Raw genomic sequence first — 24577 nt, 5'->3', positions numbered from 1 at the left:
GTTTGGCATAAATAAATTCTAATAAAACTTTTTACTTCTTTAAAATTCTGAAAAACTATATTGCAATCTGAATTTATTTGTTCTTCCTTGGAGAATGCTTTTGGAATATTTGGAGTTGCTTAATAGAGACTGGTTTTGACTGAGAAATGTGGCATTACTTAATAACACAGGCATGCCAGCCATTTCCAAATTAGAACTCGTCCTGTAAGAAAAGCACCTAGTGCAAAAAGCAGTTAAGGGATGAGAAATAGCCATGACAATGCTGCAAGGAATCTTTCCAGCCTGTCTACTAGAATGTACAATCCATTGGACAGAGGTTTTTAACTACTACTGTGTTTATTACTATATTCCCAGTGCCTAGAATGTGATCTGGCATATAGTCAGTGAAAAATACAGTGAAAAATCAATAAATAAATATTTGCTACATGAATCTAAATCTGCTGAGAATAACTGGGCAAGGAAATAAATATTAGGTCATATGAAATAATTAATAGTTAAGAGAATTCCTTTACACTGGAACATTTGGAAACACATAGTATCACAAAGACAAAGTTATTGCTTGGAGAAGTCATTTAGCAAATATTCATGTTATGGGCACCATGAGAAGTGCTAGAGGATACAATTATGATCAAAACATACATGATCTCTATATCTGTGGAATTTACAGTCTAATAGGGTGACATCTTTGGATAAAAAATAAAACCTATGGCTTAAAAGAAACAGGTATATTTAGGCAGTAAAAAAGGCATAATTTGATCTTGTTAAAAGAACCCACAGGAACTATTCTTGGGTCATAAATGCAAAGTTGATTAGCTCTAAAACTTTAAAACTTAGAAGGAGAAAAAGGTGTAAAAGATGGACTCTTTTTATACAGAAGCTTAAAGAGGAAGAGAACATTTTTTGAGGTGGCCTAATCTTCCCACTGTCTTCATATATGCTCTGTTCAGCATATGCTTTTTCTTCCTCTTAAAATACCACTCTTCACTCCTTCCTGATCTATCAAAACTCAAGAAATCTTTCCTGTTCATTTATCTACTTCCTTCTACATTTTTATAGCTCTTATTGTCTATAGATCTATATATAATGATTTAAAACTGTCATTCACTGAACATGGACAAGGACTCCAAAAGCCAACAAATTCTGCCAGGTACTAGCAGTGTAACTTTTATAGTAAGCTACTTTTCTGAGTCTTTGCTTCTTTATCTGTGAAACCGGTTTGATATCACCCACTTCACATGGGATTACTCTAAAGAATAACTAAGATATATGTAAAGTCCTCCTACCATATTGCCTAGCACAATGTAAGTGTTCAACTGATGTTTGTTCCCTTATACTATCTATAAATTACTCTGTGACAATCTTTCTTATCTTCCTAATCACATGAAGTTATTTAAGGGTAGAACTGTACTTCTTTTTTAATCAGCTTATCAGCTTTGTAGCAATCAGCAAAGCACTAGAAGAAAATCCGTTACACTTTTGATAAATTGACCAGTATATAAATTTTGGATTTAAGAAAAATTCCTGTGCTGGTTTACTTTATCCCAAGTAGAACCTGTGAGTCTGTAATGATGAAAATTTACACAGACTCACTCATCCAAAATTTGATGTTTAAAGAGTTTGAAGCTATATGCTGGGATAACTGCTGACTACAAACATAAAGGTTAAAATCTGCAATTCATAATAAAGGAAAAGCCATTATTCATGAATACGTAACAAGGCTGAATTCAAAAAATACACATTAAGGAAACTACTTGTGATGATTACTGTGAAAGAAATAAAAGAAGTATATGAAATAGATATGAAACACATAAATACTACTTTTAAAAAGTATATGATCTATATGACAAACCCACAGCCAACATCGTCCTCAATGGTGAAAAACTGAAAGCATTTCCACTAAGATCAGGAACAAGACAAGGTTGCCCACTCTCACCAATCTTATTCAACATAGTTTTGGAAGTTTTAGCCACAGCAATCAGAGAAGAAAAGGAAATAAAAGGAATACAAATTGGAAAAGAAGAAGTAAAGCTGTCACTGTTTGCAGATGACATGATACTATACATAGAGAATCCTAAAGATGCTACCAGAAAACTACTAGAGCTAATCAATGAATTTGGTAAAGTAGCAGGATACAAAATTAATGCACAGAAATCTCTGGCATTCCTATACACTAATGATGAAAAATCTGAAAGTGAAATCAAGAAAACACTCCCATTTCCCACTGCAACAAAAAGAATAAAATATCTAGGAATAAAAGACCTGTATGCAGAAAATTATGACACTGATGAAAGAAATTAAAGATGATACAAATAGATGCATAGATATACCATGTTCTTGGATTGAAAGAATCAATATTGTGAAAATGACTCTACTACCCAAAGCAATATACAGATTCAATGCAATCCTTGTCAAACTACCACTGGCATTTTTCACAGAACTAGAACAAAAAATTTCACAATTTGTATGGAAACACAAAAGACCCCGAATAGCCAAAGCAATCTTTTTTTTTTTTTTTTTTTTTTTTTTTTGCGGTACGCAGGCCTCTCACCACTGCAGCCTCCCCCATTGCAGAGCACAGGCTCCGGACACGCAGGCTCAGCGGCAATGGCTCACGGGCCCAGCCGCTCCGCAGCATGTGGGATCCTCCTGGACCGGGGCACGAACCCGCGTCCCCTGCATCGGCAGGCGGACTCTGAACCACTGTGCCACCAGGGAAACCCCCAAAGCAATCTTGAGAATGAAAAACGGAGCTGGAGGAATCAGGCTCCCTGACTTCAGACTATACTACAAAGCTACAGTAATCAAGACAGTATGGTACTGGCACAAAAAGAGAAAGATAGATCAATGCAACAGGATAGAAAGCCCAGAGATAAACCCACGCACATATGGTCACCTTATCTTTGATAAAGGAGGCAGAAATGTACAGTGGAGAAAGGACAGCCTCTTCAATAAGTGGTGCTGGGAAAACTGGACAGGTACATGCAAAAGTATGAGATTAGAACGCTCCCTAACACCATACACAAAAATAAGCAGAAAATGGATTAAAGACCTAAATGTAAGGCCAGAAACTATCAAACTCCTAGAGGAAAACATAGGCAGAATACTCTATGACATAAATCACAGCAAGATCCTTTTTGACCCACCTCCTAGAGAAATGGAAATAAAAACAAAAATAAACAAATGGGACCTAATGAAACTTCACAGCTTTTGCACAGCAAAGGAAACCATAAACAAGACCAAAAGACAACCCTCAGAATGCGAGAAAATATTTGCAAATGAAGCAACTGACAAAGGATTAATCTGCAAAATTTACAACCAGCTCATGCAGCTCAATAACAAAAAAACAAACAATCCAATCCAAAAATGGGCAGAAGACCTAAATAGACATTTCTCCAAAGAAGATATACAGACTGCCAACAAACACATGAGAGAATGGTCAACATCATTAATCATTAGAGAAATGCACATCAAAACTACAATGAGGGCTTCCCTGGTGGCGTGGTGGTTGAGAGTCCGCCTGCCGATGCAGGGGACATGGGTTCGTGCCCTGGTCCGAGAAGATCCCACATGCCGTAGAGCGGCTAGGCCCATGAGCCATGGCTGCTGGGCCTGCACGTCCAGAGCCTGTGCTCTGCAACGGGAGAGGCCACAGCAATGAGAGGCCCGTGTACCGCAAAAAAAAAAAAAAAAAAAAAAACTACAATGAGATATCATCTCACACCAGTCAGAATGGCCATCATCAAAAAATCTAGAAACAATAAATGCTGGAGAGGGTGTGAAGAAAAGGGAACACTCTTGCACTGCTGGTGGTAATGTGAATTGGTACAGCCGCTATGGAGAACAGTGTGGAGGTTCCTTAGAAAACTACAAATAGAACTGCCATCTACTGGGCATATACCCTGAGAAAACCATAATTCAAAAAGAGTCATGTACCAAAATGTTCATTGCAGCTCTATTTACAATAGCCAGGAGATGGAAACAACCTAAGTGTCCATCATCGGATGAATGGATAAAGAAGATGTGGCACATATATACAATGGAATATTACTCAGCCATAAAAAGAAACAAAATTGAGTTATTTGTAGTGAGGTGGATGGACCTAGAGTCTCTTACACAGAGTGAAATAAGTCAGAAAGAGAAAGACAAATACCGTATGCTAACACATATATATGGAATCTAAGAAAAAAAAATGTCATGAAGAACCTAGGGGTAAGATGGGAATAAAGACACAGACTTACTAGAGAACAGACTTGAGGATATGGGGAGGGGGAAGGGTAAGCTGTGACAAAGTGAGAGAGTGGCATGGACATATATACACTACCAAATGTAAAACAGATAGCTAGTGGGAAGCAGCCGCATAGCACAGGGAGATCAGCTCAGTACTTTGTGACCACCTAGAGGGGTGGGATAGGGAGGGTGGGAGGGAGACGCAAGAGGGAGGACATATAGTGATATATGTATATGTATAGCTGATTCACTTTGTTATAAAGCAGAAACACAGCATTGTAAAGCAATTATACTCCAATAAAGAGTATATGCTCACATTAAACATTTAGGTAACATTTAAGCGTTAGGTAAATATATATATTTTTAGGTAAATTAGTACACACACATATATATAACACATTACGTGCTAAAAAACATTACATATGTAAGTGCTTTAAGAATTGGAAGGACAAAAGAGATTAATGCATTGTGAGATATAAGGATCAGGTAAGGCTTTTTTGAAGAGGCAGTTCTTATCTAGATCCTAAAGAAGGTCCAGGATGATGAGGACACTGACCTGGCTGAGGCAGAATGTTTGTGAACTAGAGAGGATGAGAGACGTTTGCAATCTCCTTTTCTTCCAGTATAGAGAACACAGTGCCTTGCACATTACAAGTACTCAATTAATAATGACTGAATGAATGAAAAGTAAGTGGAGATGAGACTAGACCTTATCTTGTAGTCACAGGTTTTAAAAGTTTTTCAGCAGAGGAATGCCTTGGTGAAAATGGCATTTTATAACATTTGATCTGACAGCAGTAAAGTCTCCCAAAGTGGCTACTCAGCAAACTATTGCAATAAATCTTTGACAATTTCCTCTCATTCTTCTTTTCATTTCCCTTAACTTACGTGTTTCTGTAAATATTGATTTAATTTTGTAAATATCTTGGAAACAGTAATTGCTTCTGATATGAAATGAGACTACATTGTTCCAACTCAATAGAAACTAACCACACTAGGAAGAAACATATATATTGGAAGCTTGCAATGTAATCCATTTTTGAAAGATGAATTCTTAACAGTACTAGATAGAATCTGACAGCATAAAATGTACTCCCAAATAAGCTATCCTTGCCTATGGATTAAGAGCCACTTATTCATAAGACTCATACTGCTTTTAGAGACCTGAGAGAGCTTCTCCCCGTTGTAGCACTTCTTCAATATTGGCCACCATGATCCTCTGCACATCTTGCAATTCAGTGTTGATGGAGCCTAGGTTTCTCCGAGCACGACTGTCAATGTAAAGCTTCTTGGTTTTCTGAATGTAGGTATCTAGAATGATGAAGAAAAGTGACTGTTAACAACTTCTTTCGTGTCCATCAAAGAAGTAGGAAAGAGTAAATTCTGAGTTTAGTCCTGGATCTGCAACTGTTCGTGATTAACCAAGCTTTTGAATGAGTATCAATGGGACAGGCGTTTCCCAAAATACTACTACAAAACTGCAGGCTCATTAGTTTTTGCCAATGTCTATATAATGCAAAACTATGAAAAGAATGATTATTAAAGATTATATTTTCAACTCTTAGAAAAACTGTTAAGATGTGTGTGCTTGATACCCTTCATTTGCCTCTAGATCTCCTCTCCACCCTTCTGGGCCTGCTTTCTGCCTGCAGGAAGCTGACCTGCATGGATTACATCAATGGGTTCTTTGCCCTCTAGCTTCCAGTTAGGTTCAGCCAATGGGGGAGCCCCAAGAGTACGGAAGAAGGGGAGTGGATAGTGATATCAAAGTATTTATTCCCCTAGCTCCTCCCTGAGAAGTCATCTTGGGCTGGCAGTATACCTCTACCAAAAGTTACTGCTCCTCTCAAATGGGCCTTTTCCATAAATTTTCTCCTTCCTAGTTCCAGAAACTGCTTTCTCTTATCCATTCAGGCTTAGGGTTGATAACAATTACCATGCTACTGGTCTCAGGTTACTGTACCTTACAGTTCATCTATAACCCATTCATATCTCTGTATATAAATTCTTTAAGCTAATTTGAGTATACCAACTATTTCCTGTGTGACCTTGATACAGCAGTCTTATTTTTTTATTGGGTTTACTGAACCGCTATTGTCTAAAAAAATAAAATTTGCAAAACCAGACATTATAAATTAGCACTTGGAGAGTTTATAGTTTTGAAACACTGGAATGCTTTGCTAGATTTCTTTATTTCTAAAAAGCAAGAGGACCCATTTATCTAGCAAACTCAAAACACTTCAGAAATTCAGAGATAGTAAAACCAATTTTTTTTTTAACTAAAAATGTCAGTGATGTAGTCTAATCATACTTGTTCTCACTTCCTCTACTTAAAGGCCATTTCCTTTGATCTATTGCCATCAGACACTTTACCGGATCTGACCAGTAATGAGTCTTTCTATAATTCTTATACAAATATGGACACCCATGCTCACTACTTCTGCATGTAGTAAATGTTATGCCCCAATACCATATATCCTCTAGTACTTAAATTAGAGGATCTCGTTCACCATTCCTTCTGATTTCCATAAAATGAGTCTCAGTGTGAGTATGTGAGTGTGTGTGTGGTGGGGGAGGTGAGGAGGTTGGGTTGGGGGGAAAAAGAACTGTTATTACATGTCAATCTAGATCTTTAGACACAGTTTTTTACCCAAATGAAGAATCAAACTAAATAACAAAAAAGAGCAAAGGGCAACAAGTTCTATGAGGAAAAAATCAAAAGACCAGAGAAAATTACTTATGAGAAGGAAGCCTCATTCATTCAAAAGGACAAAAGACATGGACTAGGAGGGAGAATCCAAAACTTCAGTAGGTAAGCATAAAGAAAAAAAAAATGTGTCAAAATTATATCAATAGCTTCTGCATATCGACTACTCCCTTGATAGAAAGGTGATGCGCAAAAACGTACCGAACTCAATAAAGGAATAGGGTCTAGACACAGTTGGCACCTTCTTCCCATGCTGTTCATCAAACTCTGAATGTAAATCTTCTAGGTAGGCAAAAGCCAACTTTTTAGGGAAGGCAGCTTCACACAGAACCAAATAACACACCCCCTGTTCAATAATGTAGCTGCAGAGACAAAAGAAAAGCAAGAAAAAGTTGTTTGTAGATTAACAACACCTCCAACAATCTGAAATAGACTCTCAGTGCCATACAAATCTTTGTTTTGTTTTTTTTTTGGCCATGCCACACAGCTTGTGGGATCTTAGTTCCCCATCCAGGGATTGAACCTGGGCCCTTGGCAGTGAAAGTGTGGAGTCTTAACCACTGGACCACCAGGGAATTCCCTATACAAACTTTTGAAAATATTCTTGCCCAAGCCCTTTGAGGCTAACTAAATCAGAAAGTCAATTTCAAACCAAAAATCACTGGAATCAGAACGCAAACATCTTCCCATTATTAGAAGTATATTCCAAAAGGAGTATTTAGACATATTTATTCATTACATAATTCTTCAACTAAAATATCTTAATACATAAGACTTTTTCTTGAAAACTTGGAGTTGTGACTCCATCTACCCTTTGATTATGTGTGGTAAACAAGTATATACACATTTAAATTTCTTCCAGCTGTAAGAAAAATAGTGGAATTGGAAATTTTTGTAGATATTTAAAAGTTGGAAGTTAATGTCACAATATTTACTGGGTACAGAAAATAATATCAGGACTAATAATATTCCCGAATTTCCAGGATAGGAGAACTCTGTATTGACTGCAAATTGTTCAATAACAGAACTGACTCCTCTTGCGAGAGTGAGCTCCCTGGCAGTCTGGAAGAGGCTATGTGACTACATGTCTGAGATAGTTTTGGAAAGAGGTTAGGTTACTCAGTGGTATTCAAACTTTTTAGCCATAGTACTCTTTATTTCAGCAAAAATTATATCCAGAAGACTAATATGTACAGCAAATAAAATGAGAAGTTCTTTAGCTTAAGTAGGAGTTTAAGGGCCCAAAGCATTACACATACCCCCACCCCTGTCCTTTCTATGTCTTTCCTAAGGCATCCTATGATTCCACAGAGCATAGTTTATAGTCTATTATATTATATGATCTCTCATGCCCTTTAAAATAATAATAATAACAACAACAATAATAATAATACTGCTGTCCTATTTCTTGCTTGGGCACCTAAATTAACCAGTCTCCTTGCCTTCAGTCTAGACCATCTTCTAAACCACTAGCTTTATTCCTAAAAAGTAAATATGATATTGCTTAAAAACTCTAGAGGTTCCCTACTACCTATAAAATAAAATCATACACCTTGGTATAGTATTCGGAGCCCTCCAAAACAAGTGTAGGCTGCTTTCCATCATATATCCTGCTTTCTATCATATATCCTAACACACCGAACAACATGTTGTTCTCCAATAAGCTAGGTTCTTTCACATGCTCGTGGACTTCTGCTTATATTGTTTTTTTCTAACTATAATATTATTTTATGTACCTGGAGAAACCTTGTTCATTTTCATATGCTCAATTCTACTATAATTTTTTCTGTGAAATTTCTCTCTATTCTCCCTCCCTCTTTCCCCTTTCCTGAAACTTACTCTCTATAAATGGGAATTTATTGCTTCCCTCTCTCTGCTCTACAGCACTTCTTGTCCTAAGGTATTACAGTATAGTTGTTTGTGTATATGTCTCTCTCTGCTAATAAGAGGATAAGGTAAAACATTACAGGCAAGACTTAATACACTGTCTGACAAAGAATAAATCTTTAATAAACAGTTCTTAGATGGAAATAAAGGAAGAGATGAGATTATAAAGAACCAAGCAGAAGAAAATCTCTCTTCAATTCCATGAGATCTTTCCTACATCTTTTTTGTTCCTAACCCATGGTAGAGATAAAAATACTATATAATGAAGTGCCTCTAATATTTTTTGATATTGAAATACCTTACAAAACTTAATATTCACTACTTTATTAACCAATAGGCCAGGGTTTTGTTTTGGTTTTGATTCTTTATACTTGTTTGCTTGTTCTTGATGAGTAAAGCATTTGTTTGTTTGAGTTAAACAGAGCAGGTTCTTCCCAGGTCTATATTATCTTGGTATCTGCGTTCCTAACATGGTAAGGATTATTTAGCTTATTCCTTTTTATTTTCACCTGATCTTCCTGCCCTCTCTTTTCTTGTTAAATCCTTCCTGTTTTATCAACTTCAAACTTGACATGTATTAAACATTTAATACCAATTATTTGTAGATAATCTGAAATCCAATAAAGTTGCTTTGATCCCTCTCTCAGCTGTATGCATTGTCTATGACCACTGATTAGATGCCCTTAAATTATCTTTTATAATTTTCTTTTTTCTAAATAAAAACTAACACTTATTGACTATTCTCTATGTGCCAGACAAGATGTTAAGTGATAGACATGGATTCTCTCATAATCCTCACAAAACTATGATTCCCTATTTTATAGAGGAAACTGAGGCCCAGAGAAGTACATGTGAGTTGCTCAAGGTTACACTGTCAGTAAATGTTTGAGCAAGGGTACTAACCTACATGTGTCTGGCTCCAAGAAGCTCCCAAAGCAAAAGTTACCTATTACTGCATGATATGTATAGCATTTACTAGACACAGGATAACAGGTTGAATTATTGTATGGAAATTGAATAAAGAAACCAAGATTTCAGTTTTGCAGAATTAGAGCCAGGAAAGTTGCTTCCATGGAGCGACTATAGTTTTAAAGTTACCTTTACTTTTAAAAAAGTTCCCATTCTTATCAGGTGTTACTTGTATTTACTGTATTTCATATTTAAATAATCACAAAGAAATCAGGACTATACTCACTGAAAAGTCATGGCACCAGCTTCCAAGGTGCATCTGGTAGGGGACTGTTCATTCAACTTTCGAAAGAGTTGCTTAGCCTGACTCTGGTACTGTTGAAGGTCCCGGCCAGACTGAAAGAAGACACCTTCATTTAAGAATTTTCCACCAAAAAAGCAGTACCAATTTGTGAGAAGCATCATATTTTGAGGACACTATGTGACTACGGTCCTTCATGTACAGGTTAGTAAGATTTATTTTAACAAAATAAAAGTGGCCTATTTTAGAGAAAAAAGGAGGACCAAATCCCCAGTTTTTCAACAAAGTCACAATAGTTATTTGCTATAAAGCAAAAGTGTACTCCTTAAGGCACTCTTTCAATCCAGTGTTCTTTCCAGTATTAGGTCAGTGCCCTCCTCCTAACCCATTTCACTTGCACAGTTACTGGCAGAGAACTGTACAACATGTTCCATACTCAGGGGAAAGTCCTGGGAACAACAGACTGAATGAATCATCTCATTTTTGTGCTGAAATATCAAGCAAAATCTTCCATAAAGTGTTACAGTATTGAGCATTTAAGCAAAACTGTGTGCACCCATGACTGCAAATTACTATGAACACTATAACTGCAATTAGGTAAAAATGAATAAGAGCAAGGACAAAGATTGGAAAGTCCAATATCCTTTACTAAATAAATCTATTTGGTTCCTGAGTTTGGATAGCAAAAGTCTGGGTAGCAAGGGGTATGTTCATACAAAAATGAAAATAATAACATTTGGATGATAGAGTTACAGGCAATATTTTCCTAAACAATTTCTAAATGATTTTACAATATTTTTTAAAGAGAGGAAGAAGTCTACTGGAGGAAACAGCAATGTCATTTCAAAAGGAGAAAATCATACCTCAATAACATACTACATCCAAAATGGAAAAGAAGTGCATGAAGAATGGGAAGCAAATATACATTATTTATTCATCCACATACTGGGGGAAACAAACAAATAACTTTTGCCATGTGATGGGAAGGAATTATTTTATTTTGGATTATTTAGTTTGAATTGAAAGATCTAACACTGTCTCTCCTTGGTAGATGTTTAATAACTAAATGTTTAAATAGAAAAGTGTTTACACAGGGTTCTCCTAGGGATTGGACCTACGGTATAACTATGAGAAAGTACAAAGTGAAACTTAAAATTCCAGATGGTGAACCACTGAGCTGAGAGTAAAATCAGTCAAGGAAGCAATGATAAAATCGTGTAACTGGCAGATAAACAAATGTACAAGTATAGGATTCTAAGCTATATTTAAAATAGTGAACTGGAAGTGCAAATCAAAACCACAATGAGATATCACCTCACTCCTGTTAGAATGGCTATTATCAAAAAGACAAGAAATAACAAGTGTTGGTGAGGATGTGGAGAAAAGGGAACCCTTGTGAACTGTTGGTGGGAGTGTAAATGGGTGCAGCCACAATGGAAATCAGTATGGAGGTTCCTCAAAAAGTTAAAAATAGAACTACGACATGATCCAGCAATTCCACTTCTGGGTATTTATCTGAAGAAAACGAAACACTAATTTAAAAAGATATATGCATCCTATGCTCACTGCAGCATTATTTACAATAGCCAAGATATGGAAATAATCAAGTGTTCATCAACAGACAAATGGATAAAGAAGATGTGGTATATATACACAATGAAATACTATTCAGCCATTAAAAAAGACTGGAATCCTGCTCAAAAAACAAGCTCATAGATAGAGAATGGACTGGTGACTGCCAGAGGGGAGGTGGGTCGGGGAGTGGGCGAAATGGGTGAAGGGAATCAAAAAGCACAAACTTCCAGTTATAAAATAAGTCATGAGGATATAATGTACAGCATGGTGACTATAGTTAATAATACTGTATTGCATTATTTGAAAGTTGTTAAGACAGTAAAACTTAAATGTCCTCATCACAAGAAGAAAAAAGAATAAAAATTTTCATAACTGTTTTTTCATGATGGAGGGTAACTAGACTTATTGTGGTGATCATTTCACAGTGTCTACAAATATTGAATCACTGTGTTGTACATCTGAAACTAATATAATGTTATATGTCAATTATAACTCAAAATAAGATAAAATAAAAAAAATTAAATGGTGAACTGGAAATTTCAATATAAATAAGGAAGTAAATAAGCATGAGGTGAACCAGGGGAGTTAGGCAGAGACCACTAGAAGTATCGATTTGTAGTTTAGCACTGTTTTTATGGCAACGATTTGTTATAAGGCTGTTCACTTGAGAAATACTCCTACATTAACATGTATATGTATATTGTTATATATTAACAATACTTTGTAATAATTAACATTATAATGTATATTAACATTATCATATTAAACAGTATTACTAATCTATACATTGTTTTTCTCGTGACTGGTCAGCCAGTTGGGGAGAGTGAATACCATCACATGCTTTGAACTAGTGCACAATATCCTATGTTCCTAAATTTGAGTGGTACTTGTCAATCTGTTGGCTTCACCAATGTTGTTATGTGGCATTCCGAAGATATCTGACCCCACAACAGTAGATTAAAGGGATGCAAACAAAGTTGGAGACGCTACTAAAGTGCCAAGAAATAATACCAACATAGACCAATGATTTTCAACCTTGGCTTCACACAAGAATCACCTAGAATTCTTTTTTTTTTTTTTGCGGTACACGGGCCTCTCACTGTTGTTGCCTCTCCGGTTGCGGAGCACAGGCTCCGGACGTGCAGGCTCAGCGGCCGTGGCTCACAGGCCCAGCCGCTCCGCGGCATGCAGGATCTTCCCGGACCGGGGTGCGAACCCGTGTCCCCTGCATCGACAGGCGGACTCTCAATCACTGCGCCACCAGGGAAGCACACCTAGAATTCTTAAAATAACTACTCCTGCTCAATCTCCACCCCCAAATCAATTAAATCAGTGTCTCAGAGGTATTCATAAAATAACCACAACCACAAATGTTAATTATAAGTTTTTTGACAGCTAAAGGCAGGTGAGCACCTTAAAGGAACTAGTTAAAAAAATGCACGGCAAATAAAAAGAATGAAATTCTACCATTTGCAACAACATGGATGAACCTAGAGGGTATTATGCTTAGTGAAATAAGTCAGAAAAAGACAAATACTGTATGTTATCACTTATAGGTGGAATCTAAAAAATAAAACAAATGAATGAATATAACAAATCAGAAACAGACCTGCAGATATAGAGAACAAACTAGTGGCTACCAGTAAGAAGAGGGGAGGGAAGAGGCGCAAGACAGCAGTAGGGGGGATTAAGAGGTACAAACTACTATGTATAAAATAAAAAAGCTACATGGATATATTGTGCGGCACAGGGAATATAGCCAATATTTTATAACAACTTTAAAATGAAGTATAATCTATAAAAATATTGAATCACTATATTCTAAGTGTGAAACTAATATAATATAGTAAACCAACTACACTTCAATTAAAAAAAAGAAATGGCAAAAAACTGTCAGTGAAATGAAGATTAGCACAAATCCTTTGACTTTATAAGAGGCACTGTAAATACTACTGCAATCTGAGAGAAAGAGACTAACAACTGTACGACCTACAAGAAACTATGGCCAAAAGCATGCTACAATTTCAGGAATTTACAATGAACAAAGCAGTGACTGCCAATGTATAACACTGGGGACATATCTACATAGGAATTACAGCATGCCAACCAACATTTTACAATGCTGGTTCAGTTGGCATTACCATTCCTGGCAGCATGATGCTGGCACAGTCTTCCTGGTAGTTATTTTGACAATATGTATTAGAAATTAAAAAATTTTGCGTAATGTTTTATCCAACAATTCCACATCTTCTAACACAACACTGTAAAGCAATTACACTCCAATTAAGATGTTAAAAAAAATAACATATGGTATATATTTATATAATGGAATACTACAGAGCCATTAAAATGATGCTGTGTAATATTTAATGATATGAGAAGATATTCATTATACACTAAGTGAAAAAAATTAGGTGGAACAGTATTACAGTATTACCGATTATTTGATTTTAAACACACACACAAAGATTAAGGTTAGACATCAAGTGGATATAACTCAAGTAGGGATTACTTAATTTTACCACTACTTTTAATGGTAAAAAAAAAAAAAAAAAATCACCATTAACTTTTTTGGTCCTTTTGTTTGTACATATTTACTCAATTTCCTACAATAATCAGAAATTAATTTTATAATGGGAAAATTATTCATTCATCCATTCCTATTTACTGCGTATTTGTACCCACAATATTAGGACTTGGGGCCAATAAGGGGAGGGGCTAGGATTTGAACAATGTTAGGACTTGGGGCCAATAAGGGGAGGGGCTAGGATATGAACCCAGGCAGTCTAGCTCTGAAGCCCCTGCTCCTAAGCATGCTATAACACCTGTATAATTAAAATTGCTTCAGTAATGGTAGATCCACCTTCTAGGTGATATCTTACTATTTAATATTAAATCTAATTCATAGGAAATGCTCAAGAAACCATATGGCAGCTCTGATCTAGATCTCACATAACAACATAATCATGGCTTTACCGATAAACCCTAGGTTCACTTTCAAGATTACAGTCACAAAGGGCTCACAGTCAGCCAGTCTATCTAAAAATAGTTAGATTAGATGTCCTAATTCTGTTTTCTACTTCATCTAGAACAGACTTGATGAAACTTATATACAGTATAATGAAGACAGCTGTTAGCAATCCAATAATGAAGTAGATGTGAATGTCTACACAAATTCTGAAACTAATTTGAGATCATCAGTATATTTAGGATGTGGTTCTGTATACAAAATGCAGGAGGTACAGGGTAGTAAATTGCCACACAATCACAATCCTTTTTATTGCTGTCACCTATGACTGCTGAACAAGTAGTTGTATCAAATGCCATCTTTTGCCTTTATAAGAATGTTTAGCTAAGCTCTTATCATTTGTAAATTCCTGTTGAACTCTATTGATCAAAGGCCAGGGGCACCAAGAACCAACCATTTTCTTCTAACAGCAATAACAGTAAGGTGATTAATCAACCCTCAATGATTGGGCGAGTGCGCCAGTTTAACTGTACAAAAGACTATCTGCTTCTTGGGAGTTCCCTGCCCTGTACTCAGTTATATCTAACACCTGAAGAGAATATGGTTCATTTTGAGGTAGAACAGAAAGGTAGATAAAGAAATTGCAAACATCTAAAAAGGAGAAATACATCAGAAAGGAAGAAATAGATAGAATATCAGAGAGTCTAGGTTGGAAAAGAAAAGTTCATCTACCTGTCTTAGGCCTACATTTCTAGTTATAGCACAGAGGAAACAGTGCATAAGATACTCTGTATCTTTTTTTTTAAACGCTCTATTGTATTATTTGAATAATTGTTCACCTCCAGTGAGAAGACAGTTTGTACAAGGACTAGCATCTAGTAACCACCTAAGATATGGTATTTCTTATCAATGTAAATAATTGAAAGAATACATTGAATTATTTGGCCCGGACAATTAGGGTACTTAACTATAAAACTATTTGATCAAGATAGCCATTTCTTACAAAGTTATTTCCAGACTCCTAAGAAGTAAATACATTACTAAAATGTCTTAGAACAAGTGAAGCAGTTAGGTACTAAGCCTGTAGTGTAGAATCAAACAGATATTGATTAAAAAGAACAAACTAGTGGTTACCAGTGGGGAGAGGGAAGGGAAGAGGGGCATGCTAGGGGTAGGGGATTAAGAGGTACAAACTACTATGTATAAAATAAATAAGCTACAAGGATATATTGTACAGCACAGGGAATATAGCCAATATTTTATAGTAATTATAAACGTGTATAACTATAAAGGAGTATAACCTGTAACAATTGTGAATCACTATGTTGTACATCTCAAACTTATATAATATTGTGAATCAACTGTATCTTAATTTAAAAAAAATTTTTTTTAAACCAAAACAGTGGTTCTCAACCAGGGGTGATTTTGCCCCTCCTCCCCGCAGGTGACATGCAGCAATGTCAGGAAATATTTTTGGTTGTCACAACTAGACGGAGGGTGGTGGCAGTGCTATTGGCATATAAGGTGTAGAGGCCAAGGATGCTGCTAGACATCCTACAATGCACAGGACAGTTTTCCCACAACAAAGAATTATCCATTCCAAAATGTCAACAGTGCCGAAGTTAAAAAACCCTGATGAAAGAACTATCAAATCACTATGTTATGTACCTGGAACTAACATAGTGGTTGTAGGTTAACAGGGAAGGAAGGAAGGGAAAAAAAGGAGGCAGGGAGGAACCCTGGTGAAAAATTCTGTTGTGCTACTTATTAGCTGTGCGACCTTAAGCAAGAGACCTATGCTCTCTTAGCCTCAGAGATTCCTTATCTATAAATGGGGATAATAATAGTACCTATCCTAATAGTTGGTATGAAGATTGAATGAAATCATGCATTTAACAGGCTTAACACAATGGGTGGTATGTAGTAGGCACTCTATAAATGTTCTGTATACTATTATAATAGTAAAAATAAGTCAAAGATTCATATTTTTGCAGATATTAAAAGTTTTGGAAAGACGTTATCATTCAAAGTCAAAATTCCTAAAGGAAATCACTATGGAATTACAATCACAAAAATATTTCTGTGTAAAATATCTTTCCTTGTCAATTAAACAAAGCAACCCATCTTAGTAAACTGATACCTAATTTGGAATTAAGAAACACACAGTAATAAATCAACTAATTTTTTCAATGAAGTATGAAGGCAGAGAATAAGAGCCTACTGATATATGGACTTTCAAATCCAATTTATATTCTTTGCCCACATTGGAATTCAAAGCAATAGCTGGAAAACTGACCAGATTTCTGTCCCTTTGGGAAAACTACTTCTTAATCAAACTACATATCCTTCAAGGAAAATTTCCCCCACACCATCTCCCTTTTTTCAAATCATGTTCCTGCATTCATTGTAGCAATTTCACTCCTTCTGCACAGTCCTGGAAAATGTTAACATTGGACAAGAGAAAAATATTTCACAATTGAAAATTCAGGGTATGCTATATTTTTCAAATTTTATCTCAACTTAGACTTTGTCTTGTGGAATAAATAGAAAATATTTCACTTAGCATGACCTGCTAAGCAACTTAGCAACTTCACAATCTGTATCATTACTCTCCTAGAAGTGAAAGTAAACATATTTCCAAATCAAACCTAAAACGGCATATAACCAAATAGAAGCTTTCCTAATTAGGAAACACTACCGTTGGCTTAGATGTCATTTCTTCTGGGAACACTTTCCTGAGGTCCAAAACTCAATTTAGATACCTTTTCCATGTTCAACCACAGAAACTTCTTCCTATTCCATAGCAGTTATACTACATTATAATTGTTAGTTATCTGGTTTCTCCACTAAACTGTAAGCTCCATGAAAGTAGGGACTATGTTCCCCAAACCCCTGCATTAACACCATGCTTGGCACATCTGATGTGTTTAATGAGGTTTTTTTTTTCATGAATATATGAATGAAAAGTTCAAAAAAATGTGCAAAATATTCATCTTTTTTTAGGCCTTGAGGTTTTGTTTTTTTTTAAAATTACATTACTTGGGTTGTATGATAAAGTAAGATAAAGTTGAACACTTTAAATAAATTATATAAATTTCATTCTCAGCCTCCTTTCTTCAGGAACTTCCTGACCTTGCTCCAGGAGCTTGTCTCACACCAGAAATTTGCCTTGTGATTTTAAGGCACAAAGCCTCTTCCTCTCAAGCTATCTAGAGGTTTTGTTTTGTTTTTTTAATCAACGCAATACATTTTTGAGCACCTACTAGCACAAGGCTGCTATTGTAAAAGCTATGGGAAACACATAGATGACTAAGAGTTCTCGTTTGCCTGCTAGGAAACTTTGAAAGACAAAGGCAAAATTGTAAAATAAAGGTACAAAGCATTACAGGAATATAACACAAGGGTTATAATTCCAACAACAGAAATTTAGTAAGGCTTATTGGAGGTGGGAATTAGGCATAACTTTGAAAGAAGGTACAGTACTGAACTTCAAACAGGTGCATACATGTGGCAATAATACCTCATCTGCTTTCACTAGATGTCAGTAAACTAGGTCAAGGATCAGGTGCTACGAAAAGAGGACTTAGGAGCTGATTTTTCCCAGGACCTGTCAGTCAGCCTTATTAACAGCAAAAAAAAAAAGAAATCTTGAATTTTAACAAAGTCCCTAAAGAATTACAGAACACTGGATAATCACAATCAGCCAAACCTATCCCTTCTCCAGAGAGTTTTTCTAAAAAGAAACAGGTAACACAAAAATCTACCTCCGCCTTCAGGCAAGATTTATTCTAACAGAGATTTATTCTAACAAGACTTATTTTTCTCCACTGCCAAAAGAGGAAAAGCACTTCAGAGGGGTCAGAAACGCCTGGGAGGCCATAAGGGTCTCCCGCGTCCTAAGGAGGAATCCCGTGCTGAGAGCACAGCGCTCTGACAGGAACTTGGGGTCCCGGGGATCTAGCAGCTCACCTGTTCGTCCTCCTGCATCGAGGCGGCCAACGGGAGCCCGTCCGCCACTCGGGCGATCATCGTGAGCAACACCATCTTCACAGGCTACGGAAACTCAACACTGGCCCGGACGGCCGTAGGTGCGTCTTAACTTGCTCCGCCGCGACAACAGTAATACCTCTACCTCAGTTCCCAAAGACCCAGCTGCTCGCGTCTCCGATTCCCGCTGAGGTGGCCGGAAACAAGCTCCAGAGCTCTCCACTACCGGTCCTCAGAATTGGCTTCCCACCGAGAACCACAGCTACAGCACACAAGTTCCGCCGTATCTCCTTCCACCTTCAGAAACTTCCAAGGCCCCGCCCACTTTTCTGGATTTCCAGCTTCGAATAAGCCTTGACGCGTGAGAGGGCATGGCACACAAACTGAAATAGAATTTTCTAGTTTCTGATACTTTAAGCTTGGGGAGAGGGCTGGGAATGAGGGTGGGAATTAATGGGTACTTAGATGAAGGGTATATGAAAAAACTGACAAGCTATATACCGGTATTTTCATATTTTATTTTTTATATTGTATATCCTGTACAAAATATTTTCTGTATTTGTATATTTCTAGGAAGAGATTTTTGTCTGTGTGTGAGAGTGTGCATGTTGTTTTGGGGTTTTTTGCTTGTTTATGCTGTATCCCCAGGTCCTTGAACAGTTTCTGGTAAAAAAGTATTAATTGCATGTGTGAATAAATGACCAAGTTACAGGACCTCAGAAATCACCTAGCTCAGTCACCCTTCCAAAAGCTGGGATCTATGGTGATAGGTAGCAGGACAGCCTTGCAAAACTTCCAGTAACTGCATTCACTCCCTATCAGAGCAACCTCTAGACAATTCCACTTGAGGAAGTGTTATCATCTCTTTTTTCTTTGGTGTCCCTATCTCTAAAATGAGAATATTATCTGCCTCTCAGGATATTTGTGATTATTTAGCAAGAAAGTGTAGGTGCACACATTTTGTAAACTAAAAAAGAAGTTATATAAATGTTGTATTTTATTATTTATACTAGTAACTACACCTTATTAAGCACTAATTGGTGTTTGCATTAATAGAAACACTGCTAAGTGCTTTATGGATACTAGTTATTTAACCAAACAACTCAGCAATGTTATTTAATATTAGGTCCCCACTTTGAGTTGGAGAAAAAGCCTCAGAGAGTAATTTTTTTAAGGTGACACAGCTAGTAGTAATGGGAACAGGATTTGAGCTGAGGCTGAACTCCAAAACCTATGCTCTTAATCCTGATATGACTCTGTCTTAACATTTAACCATAGGTTAAAGAGTTCATGCTTTTGTTACCTTTTCTACAACTCTACAGGTACTAGGAGAAAACCAGTATTATTTCTGGAGAGGATTTTTGGAGGAAGACCTAATGATTGACTCCACACAAAAGATGAAGGACTGGGATCCAGACAAGACAAAAAAACTGATGGTGCTATTAACAGAGACAGCGAGAAAGTGAAACAGAAAGCAATCCTTGTGTATACGGGAGCCTAAGCCGGTAAAATCATATCTTACGTTTAGAATAGTTCACAGATGTAACCTGATCTAACTTCCCTTCCAACCAGCCAACAAGGACATGTCTTCTACCACTGTCTCAAATTATGGTCACTCAGCCTCTGCTGCAACAATTCCAGTAATGAGAAATTAATAATACAAGTATTTTAACTAAGGGTATGGCAATGTGGATGAGAGAAGCAGAGAATGCACGGAGAAGCAAATTTGGAGCAAGAATCCCAGCCTCTTTCCAGTTCCTGAATCTAGGCTCTTCCCAAGGCCCATTGTTTGCCTGAAACCTGACAACAGCACTGTGAAATGGGTCAAATTCAAGAATCTTGGCGCTTGTAAACGTTGTACTGGGGGGAAAAAAAGGTAAACAGAAAATTGAATATCAGAGCTAACAGCAAATTCTTACAACTTATCAAAGAAACCGAGTAAAGCACATATATCTATATCAAATTAAGCAGATAAAACAGAATGAGACTTTGCATTAAAGCAGAGTCAGAAGATTAGAGATTTTACAAGTGAGATCAAAGGAAGCAATAGAGGCTTGTGTCCATTTATTTTTAAACAATTCTTGAGTGCCTAATTAAATGCTAGACAGTGAGCTAGGTGACGAAGATGAATAAATAACAGTCCCAGCAACCTGTGGCCCGTAAAAACACTGTCGCTTCAGCGAAGAGGTCTACAAGTAAACAGCAGCTTCTGTTTGAATTACATAATTGCAAAAATGAAAAAAGCATTTTTTAGGAGGTGACGCTCTTGGCAGACAAAAAAATAGATAGCCACTATATCTGGGCTGCTATCCAGACATATGCGCTAGTACGGCTGACCGGTTATTTAAAAATTGAAACGCTTTCTTTCAGATTAGTAAAAAGAACCTTCTCTAAGCTGCCTCTCTTCAGACCGCACCTCCTTCCAAACAGCGCCAAAACTCTTCGGGTTCCGCCTCAGCAATTCATTCAACGTAGCTTCTGATTGGTCGGTTTCCATGCCAGTCAGTTTCAAAACCTCCGCCTTCCAGGTGGCCATTGGCTACCTCCAGGAACACCAGAACGGCCCCGCCTTCCACCGTAGCGTCCGCCCTTCCGCCTCGCGTAGAACGCGCTTCTCCACGTAGGTCCTGACGTGGTTTGGAAGCAGCGACCCAGGTGCACGTAGTGATGCTGTCAGTGCTGGTGATTATTTTGAATTATCATACCTGACTGAACCTTCTTACATTGAGAGCTCCGTGAAAGCAGAAATGTATCTTGTTCAGTCTTCAGTTCGTTCACAGACTTGGTCCAGACATTAAAGTGAAAGTAAAGATTTGGGGGAGGAAGGAGGAAAAACGAACAAAGTGCACATTGTAAGTAATGTGAAAGCCCCTATTTAAAGTAATTACTACCTTAGAGACCCACTTCAAATATCGAGGCTTAGCAAAACTTCTCCCTGCCTTCTAGAAGCTACCTCATGAAACTGTCTTTCATCGTGTTTGTCCAGTTTCCCTACTTTGTCAGGAAAGCCAGGCAGAGACCAGGCCCACCCCTTGGAGTTTGAGAAGGTGGGGTTGTGAGGATAGTTGGAGTAGTTTTGATAGCATCTAAAATATTTTATTGAATTTAAAAGAAATTTTTAACATGTTTCTTTCTTTCTCTGTTAGCCTCTAAATCTTTTCAGAGCTGAAACAGTAGTCATTTGTTATTCCCCAGAGTCTAGTATCCTGTTCCTGGAACCTAGCAAATGCTCAATTAATGTTTATTGAAAAAATGACTGAATGAATGGCATGCGCATGGATTGAGACAATACTTCATTAGTTGTATAGCATATGTGTACAGCATAATTCACAGTTGATACTGTACTAAATTTTACGAGGATAAAAAAGGTAAAACTTAACACTTATCAAAGAAACTGAGTAAAACATATCTAAATCAACTTAAGCTGCTGAAACAGAATGATACTTTCCATTAAAGCAGAGTCACAAGGTTGCAGAGATTTTAGAAGTGGGATCAAAGGAAGCAATAGTTAGAGGCTTGTGTCCTTTTTTTTTTTTTTTTTTTTTGGTATGCGGGCCTCTCACTGTTGTGGCCTCTCCGTTGTGGAGCACAGGCTCCGGACGCGCAGGCTCAGCGGCCGTGGCTCACGGGCCCAGCCGCTCCGCGGCACGTGGGATCTTCCCGGACCGGGTCACGAACCCGTGTCCCCTGCATCGGCAGGCGGACTCTCAACCACTGCACCACCAGGGACGCCCCTCCATTTATTTTTAAACAATTCTTGAGTGCCTAATTATATGCCAGACACTGAGATAGGTGACGAAGATGAATAAATAACAGTCCCAGCAACCTGTGGCCCGTGTCCACCTCCAGACTGAACACTGTCGCTTAAGAGAAGAGGTCTGCAAGAAAAGAGGTCTATACTAAGTGAAGACATATCCATCACCATTCTCTACATTCATCCAGTTAGTTATTCAACAAATATTTATTGTTCAATTGGCTAGGAATAGCAGGCACTGGGTTATACAAAGGTGAACAAAAGGAACATGTTGTTTGCTGGTAGAGGTTACATTTTTCTAACAGAGACCTGGTTCTGTCTCCCATTATCCCCCAACCCACCTCCATCTCCATTGCTTTCCCACCACTCAGTCTGGAATAACAAAAGCCTTGTGTAGTTCTTTTTTTTTCTTTTTTTTTGCCCTGAGTGTCTACCCAGCTTGTCCCCTCAGACCTGCAGCCCTATTCCCTTTCTGTGGAGTCCAAGTGGCTTGAGTTGTTCCTAGCAGCCATGACAATTTCCTGATTGTAGCTGCTGTTGTCTCAACAACTTCAAGTGTTGTTTAGCTTCCTCCTCTTATAGTCCTTCAGCTCCTGCTTCTTTACTCTCTTCTACCCATACTGGTGTTTCAGAAACAAGTGAACAACTTTCTTTCTGAGTGATTTTCTTTACAATCTTAAGGGTCAGATCTTTCAGTTATTACTAATCTTTGTTATCCTTCCTTATTAAAAAAAATTATTAGCCTGACTTACTTGGCTCTACGTGCCATAAAACCTAATCCAATATGACATTAAATGTGACTAAATGGGGAACAACCTAACTTACTGCCATTTCTTCTTTGTGGTAAATTCTGTCCTTTCCAAAGACGCAATTTTTGTTAATCTGTCTCTTGTGGTCATCCTCCCCCAGCTCCCTAGCCCATCCTTTCACTCCATCACTATCTGATATGGGACCTTTTTCTCCCTACTTTGTTGGGGAGTATGATCCTCTGGTTCTGGGAATCTGACAGTCAGACCCAAAGGTCTATGTGCCATTTCTCGAAGGAGGCTTACCTCCTTTGGAGCCCTTAGGCAGATGATAACCAAAATCCCAGAAGCAATTCCTTTTTTAAAAATCTGCTATTTATGCAACCTGTTGCTTTTTGAGGACATGACAATGGCAGCTTTGGGTTGGGGTTTTAGGGTATCAAGACAACAATCCTTTCTTCCTCTTATAAGTTGATATCAAATTGGGAAATAGACATAGGAACCAAACAGAGAAATAATAATACTACTTTTACTACTGATCAAACTAAGTGGGGAGCATGGATTTAGATCTGTGATGACTCAAAGGCCTTACTAACATTTTACCCCAGAATTAGGCAGACTTACCCATCTATCTTAGAAACAGCAGGTCTTTGCTAAAGAGGCAGTCAGACTCTTTACCACACAGAGAGAGCAAACTAGAATGTACCTGCACTGAGGCCAGCATCTTCTCAAAAATACTCACCTATTACTGGATACAGCCCTACACAGAGAAGGACCTAGGCCCTACCAGGGGACAGAAGTGATCTTAGCACCTTTGGTTCCCTCTAGTTTAATGGCTGGAGGTCATAGACTTCCAGCTGTTCTCTCTCTGCTAGCCTTTAGCTGGGAAGAGGTTGTATTACAATATACATTTTGTGGAGGATTTGAATTTTTTAAATTTTGTATGATACATGCCTTTTTTACTAGTCTCCTTATTCTGACTGTGTGTTTTATGTACCCCAGTTTATGGAAAAGTTCTTGCTCCAAAAATAAAATTATTAGATTTTTATATTACTCTGGGGATAGGAAGTGTATTTTTGTTGGCATCCATCATTTTTGTTACCACAAATGGCAAAACTTCAGCTTAAATTACTACAATTGAGTTTGGGTTTTTAACAAGTTTTATGTTGCTATTTGATTTTTTTTAATATGCTCTATGAAAAAAGATGATAAATACTGCTTAGAAAACCTAAAAATACCCATAGGACAGAAGCCTCAGTTGAACCTCTGAAGTGCTTCAACACTCTGGGAAGCAGGTATTATGTATATTGGATGATATTTGAGTGCTGCCAGAGCTCTTATAAAATTTGTATAAATTTTAAGCCACTTTTTTGAAGAGTGAACAAAAAGAACTCAAGAAGGTAGTTTACATCCATGTTAGACTGGATACAAATACCATTTACCACATTTATGTAAATGCACCAGAGGCATTTTGTGTTGTTTTTTTTTTAAGTTGGTCTTTGTAACTGTTGAAATT

At 37.3% G+C, this 24577-nt stretch overlaps 1 protein-coding gene across 2 annotated transcripts in view; it reads right to left on the bottom strand.

The window, feature by feature from the left end:
* Nucleotides 1–18762, bottom strand: part of SEC22B (SEC22 homolog B, vesicle trafficking protein) — a 63717-nt gene extending 44955 nt beyond the window's left edge. Inside the window, exons 1-4 of one of the 2 annotated variants that reach the window (XM_073808948.1) lie at nt 18544–18762; nt 10017–10126; nt 7136–7296; nt 5392–5538 (exon numbers count right to left, since the gene is read on the bottom strand). In XM_073808948.1, coding sequence (XP_073665049.1) covers nt 5392–5538; nt 7136–7296; nt 10017–10126; nt 18544–18618 — 493 coding nt within the window. In that variant the 5' untranslated portion in view covers nt 18619–18762. The remainder of the gene's footprint in view (nt 1–5391; nt 5539–7135; nt 7297–10016; nt 10127–18543) is intronic. The other variant, XM_019920011.3, reaches the window with a different exon arrangement.
* Between the last annotated feature and the right edge of the window lie 5815 nt (nt 18763–24577).

This window comes from Tursiops truncatus, chromosome 1 (assembly GCF_011762595.2).
Source record: "Tursiops truncatus isolate mTurTru1 chromosome 1, mTurTru1.mat.Y, whole genome shotgun sequence".
Taxonomy (NCBI): Eukaryota; Metazoa; Chordata; class Mammalia; order Artiodactyla; family Delphinidae; genus Tursiops; species Tursiops truncatus.
The sequence above is the reverse complement of the archived record's forward strand: the minus strand, read 5'-3'. Positions and strand labels throughout refer to the sequence as shown.